Source organism: Chelonia mydas, chromosome 1 (genome assembly GCF_015237465.2).
Source record: "Chelonia mydas isolate rCheMyd1 chromosome 1, rCheMyd1.pri.v2, whole genome shotgun sequence".
NCBI lineage: Eukaryota > Metazoa > Chordata > Testudines > Cheloniidae > Chelonia > Chelonia mydas.
Window position 1 is genome coordinate 174,947,658 of NC_057849.1, and position 25,416 is coordinate 174,973,073.

General features: G+C 40.5%; 1 protein-coding gene across 28 annotated transcripts in view; it reads left to right on the forward strand.

Moving 5' to 3' along the window:
• The window catches only part of ROBO2 (roundabout guidance receptor 2), a 1,527,115-nt gene that overhangs the window by 1,322,366 nt on the left and 179,333 nt on the right, over positions 1-25,416 (forward strand). For all 28 annotated transcript variants that reach the window (XM_043538357.1, XM_043538373.1, XM_043538358.1 and 25 more), the window contains 2 exons: positions 15,004-15,161; positions 17,285-17,405. In XM_043538357.1, the coding sequence (XP_043394292.1) occupies positions 15,004-15,161; positions 17,285-17,405 (279 nt within the window). The remainder of the gene's footprint in view (positions 1-15,003; positions 15,162-17,284; positions 17,406-25,416) is intronic.

Here is a 25,416-nt window from a genome sequence, read left to right on the forward strand (position 1 = left end):
CCAAAACCCCATCAGCAGATCTATATTTATTAATAGGTGTATAATGTCATTATTATATTGATGTGAACACACGGATTTACTCGCTATTATTCTGAGTTTTTTAATAAAAATATTTGATACTAGAAGCCCTCAGTCAACTTTATTCTTCTCCAGTTCATTCCTAAATAAGGTACAATGTACACCAGACTCTGTTATCAGGTTGTAATCCCACCTAGGATTTTTTGAAACATCAGGAACAATGAAAGTGAAGTTTAATGGATTTATCATTGTTACTGGGATCTGAAGACAGGCTATAAATAGTGGCAATATATTTATTATGAAAGAGGCTAACAAAGACACCTGCCTGTTTTAAAATGGTATGATGGAGGGATCCATCTTGACTGGATAGCAGTGCTCAGATGGTTCATTAAAAAAGAACGTGAAATATGTTTCAATATCTGAAGTATAATATTATTTGTTGTTCTGAATGAGTGGAGCATTCTTTCTCATACTGGTAGTAAATGCTGTGACCAGCAATAAAACAAATGCTTGGTTGATACCACAGCCTGTTGGGTCAAGAGAAATATGAGACCCTTGTGTGTTTTATTTGTTTTAGTTATTTACTGTCTTGTACAGTAATTATAACAAAAAGCCAGCTAGACATTGAACAAAAGAGATCAAAACGAGCTCACAAACAGCCATGCCCTTCATAAAAATGCGATTGACCTTAGACAGCCAACTAACTGGAATAATAACAATAATAATAATTAAATGTTCCTAACTATGAATAAAGGAAAACCCTCTGTTGTAATCTACAACTTGCCAGATTTAAGCCTTATCAGACTATGAAGCATGAATTCAAAAGGCATGGGCCCTTAAATGAAAATTCCTTATTGCTGAATTCTAGGCTAAAATAACCCCGCAGATCTCAACTATCATGGTAGGATGAAAAGGAAGGGTCATCTCTTAAATAATAGAGGCCAAGACCATTGAGGGGCTACAAAAGTTTTTCTAATAATGTGAATGGAACACAGAATGTATAGTTAATGGGAGTGTGCTGAGCATAGATAATAAAGTCTGCATTTGGGAGGAAAGGTGGCAGTCTCTTGGTTAGCTATCGATGAAAAAAAGGCAATACTGGGTCACCTCTGATATTACATATATGCAAAACCAGTGAAGGCTCTAATGGGCCACAGTGGCTATGAACCATATAGGAAAAGAACAGCACAAAGTTCCCAGTTGTTCTGACAGCAGCATCACTCCTTTGGGTCAGTTCCAACCAGTTTATGCCGCGCTTAGGCACTGAAAGAGCACAAAACAGAAAAAAATGATTTTAATAAAAGCCTGATGTAGAATTGAGTGCCACCTGCGTACTGGTGCCACTGCAATTCATAAAACCTTCCATTCTCCCCCAACAGCCTAACGTGCAAATTGAGCAGGAGAGGGAGCGAGACCAAACCCTCTAGCCTGTATTTGAAAACTGTCAAGGAGGAAGAAAAAGTGCTCAACCTCAACATCTGGAATCTCTCAGAGAGGAAGGTGTAGAATCACTGACGTCCACCCCTGTGGAGAGTTTAATTCAGTTTACCTTATTTGAAACCATACAATCAATCTAAAGAAGAAGAATTCCAGTTCTCTCTGGTCTCAGAGAAATCCCATCCCAATTATCTTCTGTGTTAGTTACATGGACCATTGTATTTTCTCATTCTAAATATAGAGACTACAACACATTCTGAAGTGCAGGTAAATACTGTGCTGGGATGAATGTACATTGTGTCAAATTCCATCAAATCTAATAATCTAATCTCTGCCTATTTGGTTATTATACTGTGTGCATTGCCATGGTATCTGAACATTTTATCTAGTCAATAAAACTCTCACTGGCTAATCTAATTGAAAAGTTACAGTAGTTCCTTGGGTATATACAAATTCACCCTTTCATGGGTGTCAGTTGAACTGTTAATATGCTTTATGGTCGTTGTAATAAAATACTCATGGGCAGTTCATTAGATGTTCACCTGTTGCTCCAGATCTTCAGCTATGCCAGTGCCACACATGGATATGTTGCGTGGTGGGAAGAACTGTAACACGTTTATCTCCCTTAATTCTTGGCCTGACTGGGCCCTTTCTGGCCCCTCCACAGTTTAGAGCAGTCAGACGGCTGCACTTAAATTGTGTTTTGCTGCTTTAACACCAAAGGGCTTCTCCAGGAGCTGGGGATTGTGGGAGCCTAGTAGTGTTCTGGCTAGACCCTCAAAATGCCTCCTGTGCTATGGGAGAGCAGTGCCACAGCACGGACTATTCTGTCTCTTTGCCAGCAGAGGGATTCCCTTACATTAGGGCAGCCTGGTTCTCAACCTGCGGCCCAATTAGCACACAGCTGCGGCCCAGCTCTGTGCTAAAAAAATACAAAATTTGCGCTCTGGGCTGGCAGAGGGTGGGGCTGGCAGAGGGGGAGAGTGCATAAGGCAGCCTGCAGGAGAGCTCCTGTCAGCAGGGGGCTGGTAAGTTCTGCAGGAGGACTAGGGGCGGGAGAGTGGGTCTCTGGGCAGGTTGGGGTTGGGGAGCTCTGGGCAGTGAGGGGTGGGGCACTGGGAACTAGGGGTCATATGCAGCCCACAGTGATAAACAGGTTGAGAACCACTACATTAGGGGAATCCACACACATGTAATCACACTGGCTTTGTACTGCTGCGAGGTGCTGGAGGATTCAGAAGGCTGTGGGGACCCTGGTCCCTTTTGTTCTAATACCATTGTGCAAAATTTGTTGTATATGAACTATAACTTTAGTTAGAATATCTAGGGAGATGGGGGCAAGGGGGAGGAGGTGTTTCACGGCAATTCAAAATATTATGGCACAGCATTTGTGTGAGCCTTTAAAGAATCTGATGGAACCAAATACTGAAAGTCATTTTGATGTTTATGCACAGAGTGGTATTACTGGAAGGTGGAACTGGACACCCAGATTCTGGCATCCCTCAGGATGCTGAGACTCCCTTTAGAAATTGTTGCTTTAGGCTATTATTGTTGGCCTTTTCTCCTGCTGCTTTAGTTTTTCTTCCCTCTTGCTCTATGTACTGAATAATAATTAGGGCTATGTGAATTCCTACTTCTCCTTCTTTCCCCCTCTGAAAATAAACAGGAGAAAATGCTCACCTCCCCTGGCACTCACTGTCACAGATGCCATGTTAGGTTTCTGAAATCATTTAAATTTGGTCTTTAGGACATCTGCATTCATAAACAATGCTTGGATATGCACATTGCTTCTCCTTAAGTCATTTGCTTGGAAATTTATTTTGGAAAGTTTCATGCCTACTTTTCAAAACTTGCCAAATAGTTCTTGCAGGTTATGCTATTTTTTTTTATGACAAAGGGGCATATTTTCAGTTTTGAGACAGCATGTGAAAGACAGTGTCTCAGCTAGTGCTATTCAGTGCATCACATATTTGCTTCGTTTCCTAGTTTGCAGTGATGAAATTATAACTTACATGATTCCCTCATCAAGACAACTGGATATTAGATCTGTGTTGCAGCACTCCCTCCCCCCCCCCCCCCCCCCCCCCGCAGCATGGTGTAGATCTGTAACCTACATACAATAGTAAATGTGGGCAGAGGATTGTGGGCAGGTGAATTTCATCTATTGTCAGTAGTGATAAGGGATTAAGAAGATGAAAAATGATGCTTTGTTATCCCAGCTAACCTTTTTCCTCACTTGTGAAAGGGCCATGTTTTGCTAAATATCCAAAAGCAGAAATGGAGGATACTGGGCCATCTCATTCCAGCAGAACTCATGGGATGAATCCAGGCTGCTGCATATAGAGCTAGAGTTAGTATTCAACAGGTTCTGCTTCTCACACAAACATTAATTGGTTCCCTCTTCAAGATCCAATTAAAAAAAGCCTTTCTTGTTTTAAATTTGCTCCTTGGACTTGCTTGGAGACATTGGGTAACATTTTCAACTCTCCCCCTCCCCCCAATGAATTTGGAACCTAAGTCTCATTGACTCTCAATGAGATTTAGGCTCCTAAAAGCCTATGAGACTCTTGAACATGGCACTTCAGAGCCTAAGTCACTTGGTCATTTTTGAAAATTTTACCCATTGGCTCTATCTTTCCTTTTCTCCTTCCTTCTTCACCTCACACTGTTCTCCCCATTGTGTCTCCCAATGAAATCTTGACCTTGTTCGTGTGTGAGTCTCCTTCTCTGCAGCTTCTGCCATTTGGACCAGGGTTCAAGTTTTGTTGAGAAATTAAGAGACAGAGGCAAGGAACAGAAGCTATGTCTTAAAGTAAAATTGAAGTGAGGTACACAGTTGATGACGTGGAAATACTTGAAAACTAGTCCAAATAATAGGAGCTGGAGAGAAGGAGTTCTCATACCAGCAATGTTAAGAAATGGTAACTATTATTTATATGTACTATTTCATTGTTTGGAATATATAAGAGAGATTTTAAATCAGGCAAGCTGGAAGCATTAAACATTCCAAACATATTTGGAGATTTCCTGTACAGTTCTTAATTTGATGATATAGAAATAAATTAATGGCCTGTTTATTTCATACTTGAATTATTTTACTTTACAAAGTATCTCAATAGTACCAGGAGTACAAAATGAAAGCGACGGTAGAAATGAACTTCTTAAATATGCCTCTGGCTTCCACTGCTGATCATCATGACTAACCTTTGGAAGGAAATATAATTAAAATTGACATTCCACAAAGCTTTCAAGATTCTCATAGGTGGTGCACTAAATACTTGACAGTACTGAAACTTCTTGACCCTTATTTTTGCTGCAAAACAGGAACTACTGTATTTCTCACATTCACTTCATGGAGGTGACATCCTTTGAAGATACAGCACTTTTTTAGTTGCACACAGTGGCACGTATGATACATACATTAGTTGGGGAAAATAAATGACTTGCCTATGGTTTTCTCAATATGTAGCCCATTAAGTCTAAAGAGCACGTAAAAGCTAATGTCAGACTTCAGTTTAAAGGATCATTAAATAACTATTCTAGTAAACTGTTAAATGTCTGATCCTTGTTAAATCTTCAGACTTCCAACAGCCAAGTACTGTACACGCATTTGCCAAAGTTATGTTTCTGAAACCTTGTTGCCAACTCATTGTAAAGCCTCTGTGAACTTTTAAGCATAAAATAAATGTTGTTGTTGCTTTCGTTCTAAGAACATATAATTTTCCTGTAGCAGACTCCTTGTTAGCACTAACAATCTATTTTCAGAGCGCATGCATCAAAAGAGAATGTGCTCAACAACATCAGAAAAATAAAATTGTGCTTTCCATTGTGGAGCAAAGATTTCCCAGCACCTCCCCTGGCCCTCACTGTCACAAATGCAGTGTTAGGTTTCTGAAATCATTTAAATTTGGTCTTTAGGAAATCTGCATTCATAAAAAATGCTTGGATATGCGTATTGCTTCCCCTTCCCTTGCTTGGCTGTCAAAACACACTGATGCTTTTGAAGATTTATGGTAGATGGGTAATGAGATTGCTGAATGTTAACTGCAGCATTCAGAATTCATTAGGGGGTAGGAAAAGAGAAGGTTATTGGGACTTCAGCTCAGTGCAGATAGGTGATATAACTTTGTTTTCAATCAGGAAGCTTAAACATAAATACGTTACATTTTTGATTAGAAAAACATCCAGTCTTTATGTCATCGAGCAGTCAAATAAAATCTTTCACAGAAAATAGGGAAATGTCAGGTTGCATTCAGTTGAACACAGTGAGTCAGAAGGACATTACGCAATTTTTCAGTAGCACATTCATACAGGAACCAAGCTATACCGGATGCATTTTATTAAGTACAATAGAGTCATGTGAAAAATCAAGAGCAGGTGATAGCAAACAAGCTCCCATGCCTATATAATTGTGTGTGAAAGAAAATATGTTAGCAAGTCCCTCCAAAAGGGTTAACTGTTGATGACAAATTTAAAAGTCTGACTTGCGGGGTTGTAACTAATGGCTGCAGTTCATGCTATAAATAAGGAAGGAGGAAGGTCAGGAGAGGATGGCATCTTTGTGAAATAAGCTAGTTAATGGCAAGAGCCCAGTAAAGCTATGGAAAATGTGTAAAGATTTCCCTAAGATTGTCCCAAATCCTGAGTTTCTTAATGAATTTGTAAGGAACCTCTAACTGTCTTCAGTGGGAGTTTGTCTCGAAAGTGCTTCAGGATTTGGTCCCCAGAATTGTACTGTCTACGCAAATGTACTCTTTATCAAGAACAAAATCGAACTTAGCCTCTGTATTCAACAATTTAACATATTCTATATTTGGAAGTGAATCTCTTCTTTTAAAGTTTAGACATTAATAGACAGCAAGACGTCTACATTGTGCAAAAGTCTAGAGCTTTTGTATGTGGACTGATCCAATCTATAGTGCTAGAATCAGAACAGGGCATTTTTCAGTATTCTATTGGTCCTACTTTAGAGATGTAAATAAAGAGAATGCTACCTTTAAATAGCAGTATTAAGGAGGAGACTTAAATACAGAGTTCAGCTGAATATTTAGCAAGAAAAGGGGTAAAGGAAATTCTCTGCTTAAGGTTGTGACTTAAAACAGGGAAGTAGGTGAATTTGTCAAAAATGAAGATCGAAGGGGTTTTTTTGACAAATGTTCTTCTGCAGCTTTGTCCCTCACTGTAATTTCCACTGGTCCTGCTCTTAACATCAGTGGGTGCTCGACACAACAGAAAATCAGGCCACTGATTTTGGTGTTAATTTTGGCACTCAACTATGAAAGTTTTGTTCCCTGTGTTTAAATATTAGATGCCTTAGAAATATCTGTTTGGAGGCAGAGGAGGGCAGAGAAGGGAGATTCCAGGGAGAGAGAGAAATTAAGAAGTATAGGTAGAATTGTTTCACGTATTTCAAAGTTTTCCAGGAAGTGTCAGCACCTCTTTAGGAAAACTGTGCTCCATGTATACAGACTCATACAGTGATATGAAAAGTACTCTCTGCTAAGACTACTGGTGTGAACTCCAAGCTATGTTGCCTCAACGGAGCACATCTCTGAGCCAGAAGTTGAAGCAGAAAAGTAGAACATATATGGCCTCAAAGAAGGTGCAATATCCTTCACAAGGGAGGTTGACCATGACTGCTGCTTCTTTTCCTCACCCACCCAGTTTCTTCAGGCAATTTCAGATTGTTCTTGGCCATGTCAATGTGTAATAAATAAAACAAAACATTCTCAGACACCCCCCAGCACCATACTGCGTCTAATGTGTAATAATCTTTAGGCTGTTCAGTTTATCAGTCATGACATCTGGCAGTTATTTGGCACTATAATTCATATTGATCATGCATATCAACATCCCTCATATGAGAGAAATGCCAAAGCAGCAATGGCATGGGCTGAGAGAGTGAAATTGCCTGATTTGGTTAAATGCATGTGGGAGAGTGCCTCAGATCAGGAAGAGACCAATCTGCATGTCGTGTTCCCAACATTGTTGTGGTACAAAAGCTTAAAGTTTCAGATAAGCACTAAACGGAATTGGAGGGACAAGACGAACTATCAGGACCCAAACTGCAACAGCACATTAATATTTACTGGGCATGTTTTTATACCCTCTAGTCAGATTGACAGATGTAGCTGTATTTTAAGGCAGTATCATTCAATGAGGAGGAAAAATTATGGACACTTTTTTTTTTTTAACAAATCATCTCAGACATTCATTAGATGGGGGAAGGAGAGAAGCTGAGTGCTGGTGGGAAAAGAATGCAATTATTCCAAGCCTTCTGACAGGCCTGTACTTCTTCCTTCCAGCTTAGCTGCTTTGACCATAGACTTGGGGCTCGTGGGACATGGACCAGATTGAAAAACTAGAAGCAGACAGATGGTTATTTGTAATCATCATGTAAATGTAAATCCTATAAAAAATGTTGTTGTTTTTTCTCCTAAGGGCTTGAAAGCTGCTGTAGTGGAAAGTAGGATTAAGGGATAGCTATCTAGCCTAGAATAATTTTGACCCCTGCACCTCCTCCTTCATAAAACACTGTTTTTAATCTGCTCTTTTAAACATATTGTTAGAGCCCTGATTCGGTTTCTATATAATTTCCTTAGTTTATGGGCATCAGTTTGACCGGGGTCTGGATTTGGGCCTAAGCTGGCAGGTGCTGGTAAGCAGTTGCCTTGGTAGCAGGACTTTTTTTGTTCATTATAGCAGGTGCATTGCCTGCAAGTGTTTATCTCAATACTTCTATTGCTGGATGTAGTTGCTGCCAGTTAATATACTTGTGCATACTTCCCAAATTGCCTTTCAGAACTTCAAATACAATATGATTCTTCACAGACAACTATCTTGTTTGAGCAGTGTTACAGACAACCATACATTAGAGCTGCAAAGAGACTGATCAAACTTTAATTAACTTTTTGTTCCCAACATCATCATCAAACTATATGTACAATATATGTATCCTTTTCAACCATCAAATCCTTAAGGGATCCAGTAAGGTTTCTACTTAGTGGTGCTGCAGCAAAATGCCAGTCATAGGTTTCTGAACCTCACATGTAATGAATATGCCTAGCTCAAGCTGGCTGGATGGCATGGCACTCTTTGTGCTGCCATAATTGACATCTGGATTTATAAGTGACCTGAAGATTCTTACTCCCTGAGGATATCAGGTGCACCGTGGAGGTTATGATGTGGAGTCACACTGGGCCGGATGCTGGCCATACTGCTTGTCAGCATCCTTTGTCACATGTAGAGTAACACTAATGACAAACATAAAGGAGGCTCTACATCCCATGTTAAGTGCCAAGATGAGGTCAGCTAATGCTCAGAGGATGAGAACAGAGCAAAAAAGAACATTGGATGAAGAAGTTGGATCTGTCTGTAGCCTTTCACCACTTACCTTTGAATTTTTAGGTAGCCATTATTTGTAGACTTCCAGAAAGACTCTGAGAAGTGTTGGGTTCTGGTATGACAAAAAAAGCTCCAAACAATGTTGGGAGATGGTGTTCTGCTAAGATACACTAATGGTCTCTTGAAAATATGAAAAAATTGTGAATAATTTGCTCAAAAAATGTTCTGCCGTTCTCAGTCTTTTCTGTTTTCACAGACCATTGAGCTGTTGGATATGGGGAATGCACTAAGCTGAGATGCAGTTTTTCCATGTGCGTTTCCACATTAATATGTGTAAACTCAACTTTCAGCTAATGCTAGTTTCTTCCATTGATTCCTGTGCTTCTTAGTGTCTTGCTGCTGGGACATTTGAATGGCAAGTTACCACTCTGAAACCTCTGCCTCTAAGGCCTGGCATACTCCACAAAGCTCAGTTGACATGAGCCGTCTTGTGTCAACCTAATTGTGCATGTGTCCACCCTTAAATTTGTCTCCCACCAACTTAAGTGCTCCGTTACAGCAACATAGTAATACCACCTCCCTCAGCGGCATTGAGCCATGCTCAATATACTGCGGTCGATACAGTGTGAGTGCAGACTGTGTTACTTATGACGACCATGACAGTCCTCCACCAGCTGTCCCACAATGCCCAATACTGACCGGTGTGATCACAATTGTGAACTCCACTGCCCAGGGGTCACAGAGAGAAGGCTCCCCCCGCCCTTTTCCCTTTAAAGCCCTGTGAATGTTTGAAATGCCTTTTCCTGATTGTCCAGCTTGGCAAGCACATCTAGGAGCTCTCCATTCTTGTGTGCAACTGCCTAGCTGACCATACTGGCTACATATTCTGGCATGGAGTACACAAGAAATACTGGATCCCTTAGGCCTGTGGGAAGAAGAGGCTGTGCAGGTACAGCTATGGACCAGCTATAGCAACATGGACATCTGTAAGCAGATTGCCCTGAGGATATAGGATAAGAGGTACAACAAGGATCACAAGCAGTGCTGCATGAAAGCAAAGCGGTTGCAGCAAGCATATCAGAAGGCCAAGGAGGCCAATAGTCGATTTGGTGCCTAACTACAGACCTACCACATTTACAGAGCTATGTGCCATACTTGGTGGAGACCACCACCTGGCACACCATTGTAGTTACCTCAGAGGAACCCAAGCCACAGGCCCCTGGTGTGAACATTGAGGAGGAGGAAGATGGGGGACTGGGGAATCCAACTATGTCACAAGCCAGGACCTGTTTGTGACTCCACCACAGTCCATTTGCTCCCAGTAGTCAAGCATGGCTAAGCACAATGCAGGGAAAGGAACCTTGGGTAAGTGTGCAGTTGTATTTCCCGTTATAGTGACTACTGTTGGCAACCCCAATTTAATAGAACACAGCTACTGACTTTTCATTAATTTACTCATACTAGAAGAGATAGTGGTACAACAAAGAGAGGTAGTATTGCTATCAGGTTTTCATTCCCTGCTAGAGTGAGGTGGGGGGACCGCGGGGAGAGCATTTTGTTTATTTACACAGGGCTGGCCTTAAATACTCCTGAGAGATCTTGATAAAACTTTCATGGAGGTACTCTGCATCATCTCCTGAAGCTTTCTAGGAATGGCAGCCTTATTTCTACCTCCACAGTAGGATGCTTTCCCACATCAGTCAGCAATAACTTCAGCAGGCACCATTGCAGTAAATAGGCTAGCAGCATATGGGTCCAGATGGCTTTGGTGGCCTACCCTCAGGAGTGAGCTATCAGTTAAAATCACCACCACCTATGGAAAATGGTGCCAGTTATTCAGTGTCATTGCTCTATACCCACAGTGTCATGCAACTGAGCAATTCCCTCCTTATTTCCCTCACCTCTGGTGGGCCATTTTCACCATCACTGATGCCGTTAGTGGTGCTTGCACAAGCACTCTGAAACAGAAGTGTCAATAATCATGTCTTGTTTAAAATTTTAGGAGAGCAAGTTCTGAATCTTAATTTACACTTTCACTTTCACTTGTGACTATTCTGACAATGGTTCCTTTGTGTATTTTATCTGTGGCTGCTGCCATTGTGGCCTTGAGGATTCCTCCTCCACACCTGCAGAATTCCTAAGCCAGATGATGGGGGGAGGGGAGGACTCAGGATGACATGTTCAATGAGATCCTGCAAGGCAGTGCTGCATCAGACCATGAATAAAGTGCCTGAAGGGTGAATATTGCAGACAGCCTGGAAGGAAAAGCAGACAGAAAAAAGGCTCAGGAGTCCCAGCAGGAAAAGGAAAGAGAGATGCAGGCACCAGGACATAATTGGGCTTCTCTGGTAGCAAAAACAGATGTTGCAGACTCTTGTGGACCTATAGGCTCAACAATCCCAGGCTCACTTCCCTTTGTTATCCATGGAGAGCTCCTTTGCAGCATATGCCTACCTCCCACAACACTCCAAGTGGCATCAAGAGTCGCAACCCTACCCCTGCCACTCCACATCAGGGGCCATTAAGGACAACCACAGCTTCACGTACACTGACCTGTGAAAGCCACAGTTCCTGCATGTGTAGCTAAAATGGACATGAATGTTTTTTCCCCTTGTTAAGTTCTGCTCCATTAATTTATTAAGTTTTTAGCGTATTTGCTTTTAAATTGCACAGCTTTTTCTTTGTACTGGTTTTGTTACTCAGTACACTTCTATTATTTGGAAACAATTCATATTTATTAGTTCACAACATATGCTGCAGCATGCCTAGCAGTTCTGAAAGTGCCCACTTAATTGTTACTGTACAGTGTGAGATGACTCAGAGGATCATTGACAAACATGGTAATAATCGTAAAAGTACAGCAAGCACCATAAAATTAATAGATGCATTGACATTATTATATTCATAGATGTACAACAAGTACCGCACAGTTCCCAACAGGCCCCGAACAGCAGAGTCACGTAGAGCACATTATTGTGGCTTGCTGTTGAAGTGTTCTTTCAAAGCCTCCCTGAGCTGTATAGCTCCATGTTCTAATAGCCTGTGTGTCTGGCTGTTCAAACTCAGCAAACAGCCACTTCACCTCCATCCCAGAAGCAACTTTTCCCCCTTTGCTTCACAGATATTATGTAGCAGACAGCTAAAACCATTGTTTTTTTTTTTTCACTTAGATCCAATCTTGTGAGTAAATACCGCCAGCATCCCTTCAGTCTACCAAAAGTGCATTCAACTGTCATTCTGTACCCACTGAGCTGGTAGCTGAATCTTTCCTTGGTATTGTTGAGGTGGTGGGTGTATGGCTTCATGAGCCAGGGGAGCAAGGGGTAGGTTGGGTCCCACAGGGTCGCTATTGGCATTTCAGCATCACCAGTGGTAAACTACTGTTTGGGAAAGAAAGTCCCTGCTAGTAGCTTTCTGTGTTCTTACAGATGCGTACATCATGTGCCTTCCCTTAACAGTCAACACTAGCATTGGTGAAGCTTCCTCAGTGATCCATCAAACCTTGCATAACCATAGAAAAACAAATGTACTCTGTGGCAAGATGTTTCTGGTGCCAAAATAGGGATATGTGTGCCGTCTATAACCCAACCACAGTTCAGGAACTCCACTGGTGCAAATCCATCCACTATGTCTTTCACATGGTTGAGAGTCATACTCCTGTCTAGCAGGATACTATTAATGGATACTATTAATGGCCCTGTGAACGTGCATGACAATGGCCCCCACAGTGGATTTTCCAACTCCAAAATGATTTTCCACTGACTGGTAGCAATCTGGTGTTGCAAGTTTCCACAGTGCCATCGCCGCTCGCTTCTCCTCTGTCAGTGCAGTGCTCTTTCTGCTGTCCCTGTGCTGGAAGGCTGGGGCAAGCTCAGCACACACATCCAGGAATATGGCCTTCCACATCTGAAAGTTCTGCAGCCACTTCTAGTTACCCCAAGCCTGCACTACAATGCCATCCCAGCAGTCAATGTTTTTCTCAGGCCCAGAAGTGCCACTCCACCATCTGCAGCTGCTCCATGAATGCCACCAACAACCCTGAATTTAACTTTTACAACAATTATGAGTTTAGTAGCATATGTAATGATGATGGAACCACTTGATGTTGTCCATAGGCCTCTTCAAAAGGATTAATGTCTGCCACTTGGCAGGTTTTTGAGTTTTAGAAATGGTTGATGCTTGCCAGCAGTTTACCAATTGTGCAAGAGGCTATTTCTCCACTCAAAAACATTTCTTTCTCTCTCAGCTCTCAGATATATGAGAGACTTCCAGAAATGGGTGGTTTTGAATGTTCCTTTTCTGGCCTCTCCCTTGAAATTGCTGCTGATGTTGCCTTTCTTGGCTCCATTTGGCAAATACTGTCTTTCTAATATGATTGCCATAAACACATATTGTAGTGCCAAATTGTTAGGAGCCCATAATCTTCATCATGTTATTTCTGTATCATGGGTTACCTTCCTTATATTCCATTTTATCTCAAAAAGCCAAAAGACCCTATTTTCTCTCAGTTTAGTTATTGTGGATCAAAAATTGGCATTGGATAAGCAATTTGCCTTAGTCAGAAATACCTTTTGGGTTGAGGCTTTTGGCAAGTCATTTGTTGGGAAAGCAGTACTAAACAATGCCCTTCAACGTACCAGATGTGCTACTTTGGAAAAGGTTGGGTCGTTGCCAAAATGCGGTTCGTTGCCCACCACTTCCTATCGTTTTTATTTGGTACCTTTAGAAATGGCCTAAATAGCCCCTCCTTTTGTGTTATATATATATATATATTACACAATCATTTTTAATTATTTTCCTCTCCCCATTGGATTTGCTTGTGTATCTCAAAACGCTGAATGATAACTGTAACCCCACACCTATATTGAGTTCCACAATTATATGCACTCTCACCTCAGCACACTCAGAGGCTAATCCTTGTGCATATAAATACTAATTTCTTCTTGTCTGTACAGAAGAGAACAGAAAATATGCAGTTTAAAATGTTATTTTTTATTTTATTAACAGTGAAAGCGGTAACTTAACTCTGCCTATAAACTGTGTGTGACCAATTTCTATTAAACTCTTCCTGACTGCACTTTCACTAGGATAAAGTGTTTTCTGATTTCTCGGAGGGCCCTGGTTTCATTAAGGGTGGGAACTTGTTAAAGCAGTAATGAAGCCCATACGTAGCTGATGTTCAAGAAGGGGAAATGCCCTAAATTCAATTTCAGTAGCTCTATCTAGAGCTATTTTCATTCTGATGTTTATAAGAATGTCAATTAACCTAGAGACGAGGACACACGTGGAGGAATAACGATGAAGTAGATATCATTTCAACACACACAGGAGCCAGCTAGCTGGAGCTAATCCTGCTGTACAGCAGCATGATTTACATAAGAAGCTAGCATGTGTTGCCTAATTTAGTTTTCAAACCTCTTGGCAATGTATATGCTTTTTCTTTTAGGCAGTGTGGGACAAGACTGGTCAGGGCTGCAAGAATATGGAAAGAACAGAAGAAGCACTGCTAGCATACTGTATATCAGCTCGATTTCTTGACAGCTTAAGAAAATGCTGATCATTTAGCACCAATTTGATCATAAAAAATAATCCTTCCTGAATAAAGGCAAAACTCCACAATTTGATACCAGCGGTGTCATATCTAGAACCTTTTCACCTAGCCAGTAGTGGGGGGGGGGGGGAGGGGGAATCACTGACAAGAAAGGTGCCAATTGAAGAGCGAAGCACACCATATTTTTAAAAGGTTACAACTAATGTCCAGCATGCTGCTATCTTTAATGAAAAGAGTTCCGTGTCAGACCAGAAATACTGCCTTAAGGAATATTTCTCCTCAGAGCATCAGGCTGGCCAGATGTCACTTGGCAGGTGGATCTACAATAGAAGGATAAAAGCAGCAGTGTGTATATTGGTACTTTTGCTTTTAAATGATGAGCAATGCATTTACTTTTAGCAAATGTAAAGTAAAAACACGCACATCTTGTCTGTATTCATTTGATAAGACAGCCTACCTGTTGAGTCATCTTTCCTCTTCCCTCTGCCCCAAATAACTTATTTTGCAAGGAGTTTTACAGTGCACACAGTATACAAAGCTATCATTTGACTAACTTGGAGGCTACTTTTACTGGAAAAACAATTTGTTTGCCTTTACCATGTTGCAATTCCTAACAACTCGTTTTCTTTTCCTTTCCTCATTTGTTCCATTAGTGCTACGGGATGACTTTCGCCAAAACCCTACCGATGTTGTTGTGGCAGCTGGAGAACCTGCTATTCTGGAGTGCCAGCCTCCCCGAGGACATCCTGAGCCCACAATCTACTGGAAGAAAGATAAAATCCGTATTGACGACAGGGAAGAGAGAATCAGTGTAAGTCCTACCAAAATGCCATTGATAGATAATTGTCCCCAATGTTTTTAAAAAGTATATTTCTCCTTGAATTTGAATGAGCACTGAATAATTTACATAGCTGTATCCACAAAGATATAAACCCCTGTCATCCAATTGGCTCCATGAGGGGAAATTCTTGTGCATATATGAAACTTCACTGAAGTTACTGGGACACTAGGGAAACATTGGGTGTCCATATGCAGTTCTGATTGTAGGACTGAGGACATAAGTATTCCTATTGGGCCTGCACCACACCCCCACTAGCCCCACAACTGAACACCTTGGAACTCTGGAACTGGAGCAGAATTTCACAGATTGTTTCTACAATGGGCCAAACCAAACCCTCCAGCACTAACCTTTCAAGAAGATAAAAATGTGCACCTCAGGTCTATCTCTAGTCATAAGGAGACCTGGTATCAAAGTCTATAGTTAAGATTGTCTAATATCTTCTACTAAAATAAGCTGTTGACTTCACAGAACTTTAACTAAGCAGGAAGCAATTATTTTATGCTATCTGTCTATAGGCTGAATATTTTGAAAAGTTTAAGCATAAATGGATCAGCTGTTGCTAAGAACAAGGTTAGGAAAAAATCCATCATTTTGTCCATGTTAAAAAGAATTGTTACAACTATTTCTATTAATAACTCTTCTATGCTTTGGAGTTGTCCAGATGTCAGGGATATATCTTTGCCTTCCCTCTGAAAAGCTATCCAAATTTGTCCAAGCAAAAAGCTTCTGAAAAATACTAGTTTGCACATGCTCAGGAGAAATTTATTATCGTTTGGCAGCAAAATTCTCTGAACATTCCATCTTCCATTGGGCATGCTCCAGTGTGTTAGTGACCAGAGGATGTGGAGGAGAACAAGGAGGCAGCCTGACTTGAATGCAAAGGAGTGAGAAGTAGGGGAAAGTGGGGAGAGGAAGGAACTGGTTGGGGTAATAGGGTGGAGGCATCGATAGATACCAGGGACAGGAACCATAGGTTGTAAAAGAGCTGAGGGGGACAGAGATGGGAATGAATCAGGGTCGTGTAGTGAAGAAGGCTGTTATCTGTAAAACCCTTGCACAGGCCACCTTAATACTGGCCTTCCCTAAATTTTGAATAGTTGGCTTTGCAACCTTAGTATTCCTTTAACATGGTTATTTTGTACATAATACATTTTGAACTTGTTCAGTGCTGGTATAATTGATAGAATGGTGGCCTTTGGAAACTTGATTGCGTTTGATGTGTAAGGATTTTCAGTTAAACGATCTCAATATATTTACTATTCAAGGTGTTGTGGACCAGACTGTCTCCACTAAGTTCTGCTCAAACTGGGGGAGGAAGGAAGAGTAACAGGGCGCTTACTACACTTCCCTGCATCTCAGGTTATAGTGGCTCCAGCCCTGACTTAAGTTGAAGCAACCTATTGGCTACTCTAACTTATAACAGCTACCTATGGTCCCAAAGAGTACATACATTTTCTGGGAATTTGCAGCGCTGAGCTGTGGCCTTTCTTCTAATCAACCTGATCATTCTCTTCCTTAATATGTCCCCTGTGCTGGAGTTGAGATGAGGCTGATATAGAAGTCAAGGGAATTCTCAGTTGGGCATCTGTAGGTTGATTCCATCCCATTTGCACCAGTCAGAAATAAGGAGAAAATCTGGCTTTGTAAGTACAGAGAGTACAAGGGAATACTACAGATTCTGAGATCAATTTGCTGTAGGTAAAACTGGCTTCCTTTTAAAGTGCCACTACAGTACGGTAGGCTTACAAATTTCTATACTATAAATAGTGTACCAGATGCAGCATATATCACCAAAGAAAGGTAACAAGAAATGTAATTGTTCTGAAATATAAGGGCATCATACAAAAACAAAAAATTGAGACAAGACCAGAAGTAGGGTCAAATATACTTCAGAAGAGCCTACTAGCAAATTACTATTGGTATTGTTCAATACCAAATAGATGGGCTGATAACCCTTAAACAACAAAAGTCAAGGCTTAAAAAACAAAAGACCCCTCCGCCCCCACCATATTTGAGATCTTTGCAATCTAAGAGCCTCCCTTTATTTTTGATTGTTTATGTAAATTAAAATGTCTTTTCTTTGCTTCAAACAGATACGAGGTGGGAAACTAATGATCTCAAACACGAGGAAAAGTGATGCTGGCATGTACACTTGTGTTGGTACCAACATGGTTGGCGAACGAGACAGCGATCCAGCAGAGCTGACTGTCTTTGGTAAAACTACTTCCTCGGCTTTTGTTTTGTTTTTACTACACATGTAAAACATTGAATTGATCTAGCTGAATAGCCAAAGCAGGTGACAAAGTCAGGGTAACAAAAGACAGAGTAACTGCTAATTTACAGGCTACATTTCACAATTTTCCATGAAGCACAAGTTTCAAGGGTTACGTGTTATAAGTTAGGAGCTGGGATGAAGCAGTCATTTTTTGTGAGTGCATAGTTTAAATCTAATTGGAGGTCCTTGATGAAATTCATAAACTCAGAAACCTTAATCCAGTAGATAATGCTTTCCTCCACAAAATTACCGAGTATAATTGAGCCACCTTTAATACAGTATCTGCTTAGCAGAGACTTGGACCAACATAGCCCGTTTAAATAATTTCTTATTCCCAGAGGGTTCTGAGATCAAAGCACAGCACACAGGAGCTGGATCAACTGTACAAAGTCTTTAGATAAAAATATCTATATAGTTAAGAAGCTGATCTCATGAGTTTATCACATTTTACTTTAAAATGGCACCAATCCCCCTGTCCACCCTTCATCCTTTAAGTCACAAGCATCAACTTGGTTCTTGATGCTGCTGAATTAATTAAAAGCTAATAAGGTAATTGGATGATGGAGTTTTCAAACTGTAATGGCTCGAGCAAGGAATCAACCAGGTCATTTTGCCCTACCAGGAGATTATGGAGGGAGAATACAGAAGTGAATTTACAGTTGTATCCATCTGACTAACAACTGGACAAGAAACAAGGTTGTAAAATCCTGCTGGGGCAAATACTGCAGTGGTAATATTTCTGTCTACCATTAACAATGTTTCTGTATATACCACTTAAGAGGTCTTGGACGGACAAAATTAAAAAAAACCCACTAATATTTGCTCATGTTACAGTCTCTTAAAATAACATGGGGACTCCAAGGCATACCACTTCAGTAAGTCTTCCAAAATAGAACACCCATAGAGAATACCAATTTACAAGCTGCATCTTTTTCTGATGGTATGGCTCAAGTTTTGTATTGTGGAATATACATTCCTAATTTAAATATCTCTTATCTAATATCATCCTCATTTCCTTTTTCCAATGCCAAGTTTGGGTTGAGTTGAGGTTATAAGCAGTTTCCATACACATTTGTTTAGAGCCACCATTTGAGACTGTTGGGGTGTTGCCTGGGTGATTTTATATACCATGTGATCCCACCTTCTCCTTGGACATCCACAGCCTCTCTCACCCTACTCTCTCCCATAGAGAACAATTTTAGGTAATTGGCATGGGGTCATTCTAGCAACATGGCCAATCTGGTGCCCTTTGATGACTGTAGTGACTCACTGCACTTTCAGACTTCTGTGGATGTTGTCATTTCTTAATCTATCTAGTCTCGTCATGCCTATGATATGGTGCAGGCACCTCATTTCAAACATTTGCCGCTTTTGCTCCAGGTGCTTTGTCAGAACCCAGGTTTTGCAACTGAAAAATAATGTGTACAAACAATGAGTGCTGGATATGATCTGGTTTTAACTGTCATGGATACTGATTTAAGGTTCCAAATATTTTTATTCAGGCATGTGAACGTTCTACTCGCAGCAGCTATCTGGTTATCAATGTCATCTTCATGTTGACGTGTTAATCCAAGTAGCAGCAGCTGTCTACTTCTTCAATGTCTACACCATTAATGAATAACTTTGCCTGTTTCTTGATTTTTGATGTTACCAGTAGCCTTGTCTTCTATTCATTCATTTTTAATCCTTATTCTCTGGCTCTTGTGCACAGGTTAATTGCTGCTTATTGGTTGCATTTCTCCTGAGACACTGTCATTACAATGTTGTCTGCAAGGTCAAGGTGATTGATAATTTGCCCCGATATCCTGCAGCCTCCATCAATGTTACTAAGAAAGTTGGACAAAATATTTTCTATGTTTAGAGCAAAAAGTATCGGACTGAGTATTAATCTCTGTTTTGACTCCAGTTTTCACTTCAAACCACTCTGTCAGCTCTCCATTAACCCTTACTGCATACCAAGTAAGGCTATGCATACTCTGCAATACTTGAATAAGCTTGCTGCTAGCATTGTACCCCTTGAGTACTTTGCACAAAGCCTTTCAGTTAACAGAGTCAAATACTTTCTTAAAGGTAAGGAATGTGCAAAACAGAGGTTCATTGAACCTGGTGTGTCTCGTCAAGATTTGACCAAAACCAACTGTCTGATTTATGGTGGAGTGCTCAGGTCTAGAGCCAGTGTGTGACTCAGAAAGGATTTCCTCTGCTCTTCTTTTCATTCAGCTGAGAATCAATCTACAGAATACCATGCTAGGAATAATCATAAGACTTATTCCTTGGTAGTTATTGCAATCAATCAGATGACCTTTCTTTAAAGAGTTGGTACAATGATTGAGCATAGCCAGATTTCAGGGACTTCACCCTTTGCCCAAATTATGTTAAATAGTTTGTAATGGAGCATGACCGTGCCTCTTCCACCATGCTTTAACACTTCAGGTAGTACGCTCTGTGGACCAGGGGCCTTGTTGTTTTTCAGGGGCCTCATTGCACCTTTAATTTCTGCTTCCATTATGTGTTCTTCATTGTTGCCTTTGTAGCTGATGGTCTCAAGGACATCTGGGTCAACTTGACTATTCAGGTGGAGTAGCTGATGAAAATGTTCTCTCCATCTTTTGAGCTGATCTTTCATCACGTAGCTGACTTGTTACAGGTGTTAACTTCTGTAATAGTTTTTTCAAGCTCCATGTCTTCTCTCTCAGGCCATTGTAGTTTTTCAAGCTCTTTGTCTTCTCTCTTAAGCCATTCTTTCTCAGCTTTTTTTCACGATTCATTTTAGTTCCCTGTTGATCTGTTTGTTTTTCTGCTCAGTAAAATCTTCAGCTTTCGAATGTTCTTGATATGTTTTTCTTTTTTGGTGGGTTTTTGATCTCTGCTGTGACCCACTTTTTCCTTTTTGGATACAGCCTCATCTTTAAAACCTCCTCACTTGTTGCATGTTTGATGGTTTTTTGCTCTGCCCAGACTTGTTCTATTGTTGTGTCATCTAGGTTTAAATGAAGGGCAAAATGTCCACCAATGATATTCTGAAAGGGTACCTTAGTGTCTGTATTTTTTCAAAACTTTGATATTATAAACTGTCTTGGCTATTTTTGAAAATTTTGAAATATGAAGTTTGATCACCGCTTGATGGTCCGAGTTTGCATTCAGACTTCTGTAGACCCTAATACACTTGTTTTCCAGCATTGTCTTACTAAGATGAAGTTGATCATGTTTTCTGTAATACCATCATTAGAAATCCAAGTTTCTTTATGGAATTGCCTGTGCTGAAATGCTAAGTTTCTTATAAACAAGTTGTGAGATTGCTTCAGTTCTGCACTATTATCACCTCTCATTTCTTGGATGTAGGATTCATACGGGGTTCATGCACTTGGCAACATTCAGGGCACACCCGGAGTGTTGTATAGGAGCAGTGCACACACTGCTCCATCCAAGGGCATGAACCTTGGAATCTCGCCCAGATAACGTGAACCGTGGGAAGCCTCCCAGGACTGGGCTCAAGGCCCGAGAGCAAGGAATGTGGTAGATAGAAATTGGTAAATAAGAATGTTAAACAAAGCCAGTGTATTCCTTTTATCTGTTGGAGAATGTAATGCGCGGGGGGAGAGAAAGAATAAAAGAGCCGGTGAAAAGCTGACAAGACCAGTCCGTTGGCAGACCAGCCTGCTTGCTTGCTTAAAACTTGTGCTGTCTTGTATTTGAACCGCAACACTTGATCCTATTTCTTCTTTTCCCCTGGTGTTCTCTCAGGCCATGTTATCACGCCCAGTCTTGGCAGTAAAACCCTTCATTACAAGCAGAAGATTTCTAGACGGGGTTCGTGAAAACTCTGCTTGAAGATAATTGTAAACTTGGTTTGTGGCCCTGTTTGTCTTATCTAATGTGGTATACAATGTTATCGGTTTTTGCACATACACACAGATCAAGATTTGTTTCTCCATTTCAGACAAAGTGTGAGCATGAAAAGGGTTCCCTTTAGTGAAGTTCCATGACTACCTGTGGATTTGCCACGGTGCAGTATTACAGGACTGTAAACTACCATTCTGCTTACTGCATCGACAAAGCATGAAAGCACATAACTTTTTTAAATGCTACTTTTGCACCTTGCAAGAAATACCAATATTGGATTATAGTTTCCATTACAATTAGCACATCAACATTATTTTATATTATTATATAATATTAGAGATTGAGAGAGAGAGAGAGAGAGAGAGAGAGGGGACTGCTCTTCTTCATTACTTTGAGTACTAGTAATTTGTGGTCACGATCCCTGTAGATACTAAACAGATTGAAGTTCAAATCTACAAAGCTCTACAGTTCCCGTAACTCGTTAAAGGAATTAAATACTAGGGATAAAATTATGTGAAAAATACATTTAAATTCCTATACTGCAAAGGCATGACAAGTATTACGTTTGCCTTAATATGCAAACTTTTATGTAGTGAATTACAATAGTCTGAAAATTTGCTACAGGATATAAGCATAGCAGTCAACCAGTAAAGTACATTCTATGTCTGTCTTCCTAGTACTGTATAAAGGCAATGGTAAATGACATTAGCAGTTTTGATCCCACATAATTGAGTTAGTCTATGTAAGGAAATCTGTACTTAGAAGTCCCTTGCTGTCCACATTTTTCCAGCAGGCCAATATATTCAAAGTTCGATGCTGAAAGTTAGGCATGGTTAGATGCCTAAATATGGATTGCCTGATTGAGTTGGTTTAAAAATGTTGGCTTTGATACTTAAAATAAATCCAGGACAGGAAATGAATCTGCCTTTACTGGGAAATTAAAAGGATTTATTAATGTTACTGGCAAATATACAGCAAGTACTGATTATGGTAGGGAAAAGTTCATTAATCAGATGATTAACCACCCTTCTCCCCTTTTAAAGAAGCCCCAATCCAAAAGAAAAAGAAAAAGAAAACCCTATGGCAAGCTTTAGTGCATGTGGCTACCCTAGTAGGAAATAGGATAGTTCCATACTACATTTTCTGAAATCAGTTGTAGCTTATTTTGGGCTCTGAAAGTTTTTCTATAATACCTTTTGTGTGTCACTCCTGATAGTTTTCAGGTTCCCTGTGCAGTTAATTTAGCTTGAGGCAATGCCTCTGGAAAAACCGAGTCCACATGGTGGTGACCAGTGGCTTGATGGGAACATCAAGGATGTCTGGGATTTTAAAAACAAAAGCCCGTAAACCCAACACCTTAAATAAAGCAATAAATGAAAACACAATAAAAGGGATAGTAAAAGAATGAGAGGAGAGGAGAAGAGAAAAGATGGCAAGAAGGGGATGTGGATAGGTTGCAGTATTCAGAACCCTCCCACGGAGATGCAGAAGTATTACTGAATAATATTCAGAAATATCCCCATTAGAACTGTTCTCAAAACAAGCGTTACATTTTTCCGTCTATTTATAAAACTGATATTTTTGTGTGCCTTTATGAAACTGCTCAACAACAGCATTTTCAATTTTGGGGGTAAAAACAGGGATTTTGTCCTCCCTAGTCAAATCCTGAATCCTCTGCAAGCAGAAATTGTCCAACTTTTCACAGTAGCATTTGATAAATGTAAGCAGTTATGTAAGCAGCACATCCCCAAATTAGTCCTGTTCTTTGAGTGGTGACACCAGAATAGCATTAGGTTTTGGCAGTCCTCTCTTTCAAGGGTCACTGCTTGCTTGGGTCTTCTGAGGCTCCCAGGTGTTATCTCATACCAGAGCAACAAGAGAGCAAGAATACTGTCACAGAATCTAGGATCAGTGGATGACCAATTAAACAAATTTCAATCACAAAAGGCAGCATGCTACTTAATTTTATTATGGATTCATCCCCCCCCCACCCAATTCTAAAGACCAAATTCAGAAGTGTAAGTGGTATAAATTAGTCTGATTTAAATTGTGCCCAGGTCTGAACAGGCCAGATCAAAATTGACTTAAAAGGCACTTTTGCCCCCTCACTCCATTCGTGTGCTGAGCAGAGCTCAGCATGATGGAGAATGTAGCCAGACAATCGTGCGCTCAGTTGTGCTCTGTTAGCAGTGAGGCTTGCATACAGTCACTTATACCCTCTCACAGTCTGAAGAACCAGAAGGTATAAGTTAAGTATCATAGAAACTACTATTCTCACTGTCTTCTGTCAATTGCTTCTCTTCCTACACTCCTCTCATCAAAGATCTCAGCCCGAGTTGCTCCTTGTCGCTGTCTTGGACTCTAAGGGTCCGATTCATTGATGATGCATAAGAATGCATATGCTGTATGTTGTGTGAATAAGCTGTCATTAAATCTAAGGGACTCATCTGAAGCTCACTCATTGGCAGTCTTTCCATTTACTTCAGGAGGCTTTTTCTCAGGCCCTGAGAAAGTCAAAGTAAATAAAGACTTTGAGAGGGAATTTAAGTTGGTGAAACACAACTAGAGAGGGTGCTAGAAGGAGGTAAGTTATGCCACTTAGATTCCTCTAAGACAGACCCATCTCTGAATTCAGCCTTTTATTTTAAGCTATATGAACTTTGTTATTGAGTCAGCATGAGATAAGGAAGTGTCTTTGTTAGAAAGACACTGCCTGGTCAACAGCCTTAGGGACAGAATTTGAGTTGCCCATTAAGGATTACACTGTATTTGGAAAACAAATACCCCTGGAAGTGGAAACTTTACTGAAGATGTGAGATCCCAATTTTCTCCTTCTTATAGCCCTTGAGTCAGCACTATGTTCTGTGGCTACAAGATGGACTTTACTAAAGTATTCTGACAATTCTCTATATATCAAGGGTTCATTAATTGGGAAGAATGTCCTGAATACAGAACCACCAGCTTTTGTCATCATATTTTCACTTGCTCACTCAGCATACACTAAGAACCTTTTAAAACATAGCATGACCCACACTCATCCTTTCATCTCCTATGGCCTCATTTTTGGCAATGAGAGCTTTGAGGCTATTAGGGTGGAAAGTAATCCAAATCATGCTACAATTAACAAAATATTCACTCCATTGGCTGAGATCTGGAAAAAAAATGCCTCTAATGTTCTTCCTTTGCGTCAATATCTCTAGGTGAAAAAGCAGATTTTTCCCCCCCTACTTGCAATATCTTTTTAAAAAAGCATCTTAAACAGGTTTGTCATGCTTCTTACTAGAAGACGAAAACACCGTAAAAATGATTTTCTTTCCAATAAAGAAAGAGAAAACAGTTTTAAATTTAAGTAGAGGACACGTTACATCCCTTACTCCAGCAATTGTCTTGGCAGAAAAAGATATTAAGGCATTTAGAACTGCTTTTATTAGATTTTGACTTCCCATACATGATCATCTAACTTTTTTAAGGGGCATATAGAGGGCAGTAACACATATCTGAGGGCCATCAGGGCCTCTCTAATGGACTGCAGTATACACGTAATTAGTTAAATAAAGGAAAAGTAAGTACTGGGTGTCACATTCCAGGGTGCAGTCCAGACCAGTGAGAGGGTGTGTCCCCTCTGCCCTACAACCTTTAGTGCCTCACAATGCTTTGTTGTTGTAGCTTCCAACTTGGGTTCCTCACAATCAGCCTGCCCAGCCAGCAGGTCACATCATGAATGTCTGTGTGTGGCCACAGCCCTGGTCCAGCAACTTTGACCCAGCAGCCTGTTGGCAGCACAGCAGCCACACTCTGGCTTTCAACAGACTTGGTTACTACTTGAAGGATGACCCCATCACACTCCTAGTCCCAAATTTGCACTCCAAAACATGTGTTCTGCACTGTCCAGCCCTCTCCTGGAGAGTTCAGATATTTTAGGTCCATTGCTTCTGTAAGGCAAAAATATCCAACGTGTTGCTACTTTAATTGGAGTTACCAAGCCATTCACAACACTGGATTGGTTTTGATTAAAGAATAAAACACATTTATTTAACAACAAAGACATAACTTTTAAATGAGTACAAGTACAAGGTGCTAAAGTCAGAAATGGTTACAAGAGAAATA